We start from the raw sequence: 5,708 nt of genomic DNA on the forward strand, positions 1-5,708 counted from the left end.
AGGGGAGGGGAGGGGGGGGAAACAGGGAACCAAACCCAGGCAGATTTTTTTTTTGGAGAAGCAGCAGGTAAAAGAGGCAAGTTCAAGTATTTCTCCCAGCACAGCCGGAGTCCCCACAGAAGGCACTCAGAGTCGGAAGAGGTGACAGTCCTATCCCAGCCCAACCTGGCTCCCCTCAGGAACTGATGAAGGGAGCAGCTCCACGCAGGGGTCCACCCCTCCACCCCAGGGGCGGGGAGGGGTTTGGAAGCCCAGCAGGGTGCTGGACACCTGCAAGAAGGAGAGTGTCTATGGAGGAACGGGTGGTGTGGGGGGCTAGGACACCTGGAGTGGAGTCTTTTTTTCCCCCCACCTCGCCCACATGTCAGGAGGCGGCCTCCAGCAGCATGGGGTCTGGAATGAGTTTTCAACGTTGTTCCGGCATCAGGTGGGAAGTGTCCCTGGTCGGCGCGATGCTGGAGACAGCCGCTCCCACTCCCCCTCCCCCTCGAGGGAGCAGAACAGGCCCGCGGGAAAGGGTGCTATTTGCTGGGCCCTGGCGCCAGGCTGTGGAGGTGGATCTCAGCGGTCTCCTGGGGCAGGAGGGCGTCCTGCATCCACGGATGGTTCTGGATTTCTTCGAAGGAGGGCCGATCCGATGGTCTCAGGGCCAAACACCATCGAATGAGATGCTGACACTCTGAAGAGAAGGCAAGGCGGCCGAGGTCAGCACTGACTCACTTGCTTTGGCAAGACAGAAGGCCTCCCAGGCCTGGGATCCCCATGGGCCACAGCAGCCACTGGACCCCCTTCAATAAGGAGGCCCGCCCAGGCACGAGGATCCTTCTAGAGTCTGTTTTCAGTAAAGAGGTGTTGGTTCCACCTCCATCCATGCCCCCTCCTCCCGCAGCCCTGTGGCTGTCACACCTCAGTAGCTGGGGCCTTTCCCACACCACCCACACACCAGAAATAGGAAGGGTGATGAGGTACCAGTAAGCTGCACCGGGTGACTTCATTCACATGGTGAAGTCACTGCACACCCACAGGAGTTGGTTCAAATGCGTCAGACCCGGGCAAGAGGCTGGCCCAGCAGGGGGCACGCCTCGGCCCTCCTGCCCCTCAACCACCACCCCTGGGCCAGCTCCGGCCACCAAGCCTCCGAAGGTGAGAGAAGGTTCCAGAATTACCTGAGGAGACCCTCTGCCTGAAGAACACCTGGCCCCTGATGATCTCCTCGTCGTGCTCAAAGGGAATGTCCCCACACACCATGTCATAGAGCAGGATCCCCAGGGACCAGACAGCCGCCGACCTGCCGTGGTAGCGATGGTAACGGATCCACTCGGGAGGACTGTACACGCGGGTCCCTGGAAAGCAGCATAACGGAGGATATGTTAGCAAAGCAACTCCTGCATTCTCGTGGGTGCTGGGGAGGGGGTGTGTATGGGGGGGAGATAGTGGCAGGGGGGGGAGATAGTGGCAGGGAGGGCCTTCTCCCCCTCTCCCCAGCTCACACCACTAAGTGGAATTCTTCACAAACTGCCGCAAGAGCCAAACAGCCCTGGCTGCGGCCCACCGCGCAAAGCCGGTGTGTGGTGGGGCCGGCCACAGAGGCACCCGGACATGAATGTCAGCACTGCGGAGGGCAGCATCCCACAAACCGGGGTTGGGGGCGGCACGGGCTGAAGCTTCCCCTCACCCAGGAGCCCGGCTGGGCAGGCTTGCGCAACATTCCAGCTAGGGCGCCCTTTGGGGGAGGCCTTCCTGCCCCCGCCCTTGACGGCAGGGGCACAACACATACCCACACCCACACCCTCCCCTCTCCCGGGGCCCCCGCAGGCCTAGAGCTGCAGGGCTGGTTCCAGACCACGTGATTCCTGTTTACAAACTTTGGGTAGTAAAAAAAAAAAAAAGACGCTATCCCGCGGGTGTTCACCAGGGGGCAGCAGAGACCAGAAGGGAAGGAGAAAACACACACACACACCCTGGGAGGACCCGGCCATTAACTGCTCAATACAAAAAATGCAGCCCAGCCCGGCGTCCTCCAAGGGCAAATAAACACAAACCACAAGCCGAGTCACAAGTTTTGAGAAGGCCGTCGCTCGTTTGGGGGGGCGGGGGGAGCCGCCCGGGAGGCCGAGGCGCCCTCCCGCCTTTGATCTCCTCTGCCCGGCCTCCCTTTTCTCCCCAAGCCCGCGCCAAGCCCCTCCCTGAGGTCGCTTTTCATCCTCCGGCCCCAGGTCTGACCTCACAACACCGCATCCCTACACACACCCACCGACCAGCACCACCACCACCACCACACTTTCCGGAAACAGAATGAAAATCCGAGGAGGAAAAAAAGAAAAAAAGTCGGCTCCCCGAGATGAAAAGGAAGAGACGTCCCCCCCCCCCGCGCCTCAAAAACAACTCACTCCCCGCAGCACACACACCCGGCAAACGGGCGGGGACCCCAACCCACCACCGGCACCCCAACGCGCGAGGGGCGGAATAAAAAAAAAACTGGGTCACACTTGAGAAATCTGGGCTCCGGGCACCCACTGCATTCCACTCACACAGAATAAGGCGATCCCGCCGGAAACGCTTCCTCCAGGTCCCCGGCGCGCCCCACCCAGGCCCCGGCCAACCCGGTGACCTCTGACAAAGGGGGACCCCACCCCGGCGGCTCACCGTCGAAGTCGGTGTAGACCGTGTCCTTGAGCAGCGCCCCCGAGCCGAAGTCGATGAGCTTGAGCTCGCCGCGGTTGAGGTCGATGAGGATATTCTCGTCCTTGATGTCGCGGTGCAGCACCCCGCAGCTGTGGCAGTGGCGCACGGCCTCCAGCACCTGCCAGAAGAAGCTGCGCGCCAGCTCCTCCTGCAGGGCCCCCCGCTCGGTGATAAAGTCGAAGAGGTCTTGCACCGGCTCGGGCCGCTCGAGGATCAACACGAAGCTGTCAGGCCTCTCGAACCAGTCCAGCAGTCTGATGACGCCCGGAAAGCCCGAGCTCACCTTCTTCAGCAAGACCACTTCCATGGGCACGCGGGTGCCATTGGGCTGCCAGAGCGGGAAGGCGTGTGAGTCGGGGGGCGCCGCCCCTCTCTCGGCCCACCCGCCCCAGCCCCAGGGCCGCTCCCTTTCCCGGAGAGGGGGGCTGGACACTCACCAGCTCGCCCCAGTCGGAAATCCGGTCCTTCTCCACGTGTTTGATGGCGACCTGGAAGCCCACACACACCCCCGAAAAAAAGAGAGGAGGGGTCTCCGTGAGCTTGGCTGCTCCGCGCCACCTCTTCCCCTCTGAGCCCGAGCCGGGGCCTCAGCACGCGGCGCGCCCTCCGCCCCTGCCCAGCCTACCCGGCCGGCGCGCCCTCCTCCACGGCCCAGCCGACCCAGCCGATCCAGCCGCCGGCCGGCGCGCCCTCCCCTGCCCCTGCCCCTGCCCAGCCGACCCTGCCGGTGCGCCCTCCTCCCCTGCCCATCCGACCCGGCCGGCGCGCCCTTCCCTGCTCAGCCGACCCAGCCGCCGACTCACCGGCAAGTTGTCGGCGACGCGGATGCCCGAGTAGACCGAACCGAAGCCGCCGCTGCCCAGCAGCGGGCCCACCTGGTACTGCGACTCCAGGGGCTCCTTGTCTTTGCCTAAACGAACGCGGGCGACTCAGGACCGGCCGGTTCCCCTACCCGACCCCCGAGTCTCCCCCAGAGCTCCCTCCCGCACCCGGGCCGGGGTGGGGGGCGACGCTCACCGGGCGCCAGCTTGGTGGCGTGCAGGTCACTGCAGGGCGCGGCGCGCAGGTGGGCCAGCGAGTTGATTTTGGACAGGAGCATCCCCACCTCCAGGGTGCCGGCGCAGGGACCGTGCCCGCAGGCGCTGCCGCAGAGGCCGGGGCGGTGCTGCGGGCTGGCGCCGGGGCTGCGGCGGGCGATGCGGCGGGCGCTGCGGCAGGCGCCGGAGGCCGAGTCCGAGGACAACCGGCGGCGGGAGGGCGCGCCGCTCGCGGGGTCAGGCGGCGAGGAGAAGGAGGCGGCAGGCGGCGGGGCGAGCGCGTCGGGGGCTTCTTGGTGGGGCTCGGCTGGTGGTGGTGGTGTCGGCGGCGCCGGGGAGCAAGGGGCTCGAGGCGGCTGCAGCCAGTGCCACCACCGCCGTCGCCGCCGCTGCTGCTGCCGCTGCCTCCTCTTCTGCTGCTGCTGCTGCTGCTGCTGCTGCTGCCGCCGCCGCCGGTCCCGCCGACTCCTCTGAGGCCTCCGCCACCGCGGCCGCTGCAGCAGACGCCCCGCTCGCCCCGCCGCCAGGAGTAAAGGGGCGGAGCGCGCCCGCGGGGAGGGCGGCGGGGCCGGGGCGGGGCCGGGGCGGGGCCTCTCCGGGAGGCCGAGGCGGGGAGCCGGGCGCCCGGGCGCCGGCGCTGGGGCAGAGGCAGGCCGGGGCACCGCCCCCGCAGCCGCCGGCCCCGCCCCCGCGGCGCGGCCACAGCCAACCAGAGGCCGCCTGATCTGCATAGCGCGGCGCGCCCCGCCCCCCACCCCCGGCCCGGCGGTCAGAATGGTGTGTGACGCGACCGCGACGTGGCGGGAAGGAAAAGGCGCCAAAGTGGAGGGGGAGGGGCGCGGGGCGTGCGGGGAGGAAGGATGGGGAGGGGCGTCTCGATTCAAACCCAAACAATAACAAAGCCATCAAAAGGCCGCCCGAGGGCCGGGGCTTCGCGGCGCTCTCACTTTCTCGGAGGTTTTTGGGTCAAGGGCTTCGAGCCGCCAGCCTTCACCGAGACGACGGGCGCCGCGGTGTGTGTGAGGCGAGGAGGCCGGCCCGGAGACGGCCGTGTGCGTGTGTGTGTGTGTGTGTGTGTGTGTGTCTGCAGGGGCGGCGGTGCCGACCAGGGTGGTCTTTTTTTCTGTGTGACTCAGAGCCGAGACCTCCACGCCTGCCAGGGCGGAATGACGACGCGCTGTGGGCCGGGGCTGGGTTCCGGGCTTGTGGGGGAGCTGCCGGGCGTGAGTCACGGCGGCTCCTCAGCCCGGAACAAAACGGGGGGCCGCGTCCAGAGGCCCCCGGCCCCACCCCGATCCTCCTGGAGAGAGAGGAAGGTAGCCGTGGGTCGGGGAGAAGGGATGTGTGTCAGAGTGCCGGGGAATCACGACACAAATGTGAGCATTGTGATGCCTGCTGCTGCCTCAGCCCGCGTGTGCGGGCGGGAGCGGGAGGAGGATTCCTCATTTACAACTCGGGTGGGAGGGTGCGCGCGGTGGAACCCGCGATTTCGCGTCGTCGTCATCACCTTTTCACCAGCCCGGCCCGGCCAACCCCGCCTCGCCGCCCCCCACCATGAAAATCAAGCAAAACGGCCCAGTTCCACTTTCATCCTTTGTCCTTTTCAAACTTCTCCGAGAGTTGATAACGACGTGTGAAATGAGTAAATTAAAATTCGATGGAACCCATAAATTGAATCGTCAGGGGCCTAAGTCATTGGTAGCCAGCTATATCCACTTTAATTTTCTCCAAGTTCCTCTCGCTTAAAAAGGAAAATGAGGATCTGTATGGCTATAGTCATTACTGAATTTAAAATATTTCTTCTTTAAAAGTTTTCTTCGGTGCTCATTCTATAAAGATGCTCCACAATTTTTATTACTTTATTTCATGAAAAATCCCTTTTGTTTGTGTGCTGTGTGCTAACATTCATTTTTGTTGATTAGGGAAAAGAAAAACCCAGGGGAACAAGAATTATTCCCTTTTTTGCAGTTAGGAAAATGAAACCTA

The 5,708-nt window shown here is 64.5% G+C and overlaps 1 protein-coding gene across 2 annotated transcripts; it reads right to left on the minus strand.

Annotated features, from left to right (window-relative positions):
* Window positions 1-432: 432 nt before the first annotated feature.
* Window positions 433-4,062, minus strand: PIM1 (Pim-1 proto-oncogene, serine/threonine kinase). 2 transcript variants are annotated; one of them, XM_058663804.1, is made up of 6 exons: window positions 3,703-4,062; window positions 3,489-3,595; window positions 3,123-3,173; window positions 2,647-3,013; window positions 1,167-1,343; window positions 433-679 (listed from the first exon to the last, which is right to left on the minus strand). In XM_058663804.1, the coding sequence occupies exons 1-6, from the start codon at window positions 3,782-3,784 to the stop codon at window positions 522-524; spliced, it is 942 nt and encodes a 313-aa protein (XP_058519787.1). In that variant the 5' UTR covers window positions 3,785-4,062; the 3' UTR covers window positions 433-521. The 2 variants fall into 2 exon arrangements, with proteins under 2 accessions (XP_058519787.1, XP_058519797.1); XM_058663814.1 differs by lacking the exons at window positions 2,647-3,013; window positions 3,123-3,173; window positions 3,489-3,595; window positions 3,703-4,062 and adding an exon at window positions 1,961-2,167.
* Window positions 4,063-5,708: the final 1,646 nt, after the last annotated feature.

The sequence above is a fragment of the Ochotona princeps genome, chromosome 1 (assembly GCF_030435755.1).
Source record: "Ochotona princeps isolate mOchPri1 chromosome 1, mOchPri1.hap1, whole genome shotgun sequence".
In the NCBI taxonomy this organism is placed as follows: Eukaryota; Metazoa; Chordata; class Mammalia; order Lagomorpha; family Ochotonidae; genus Ochotona; species Ochotona princeps.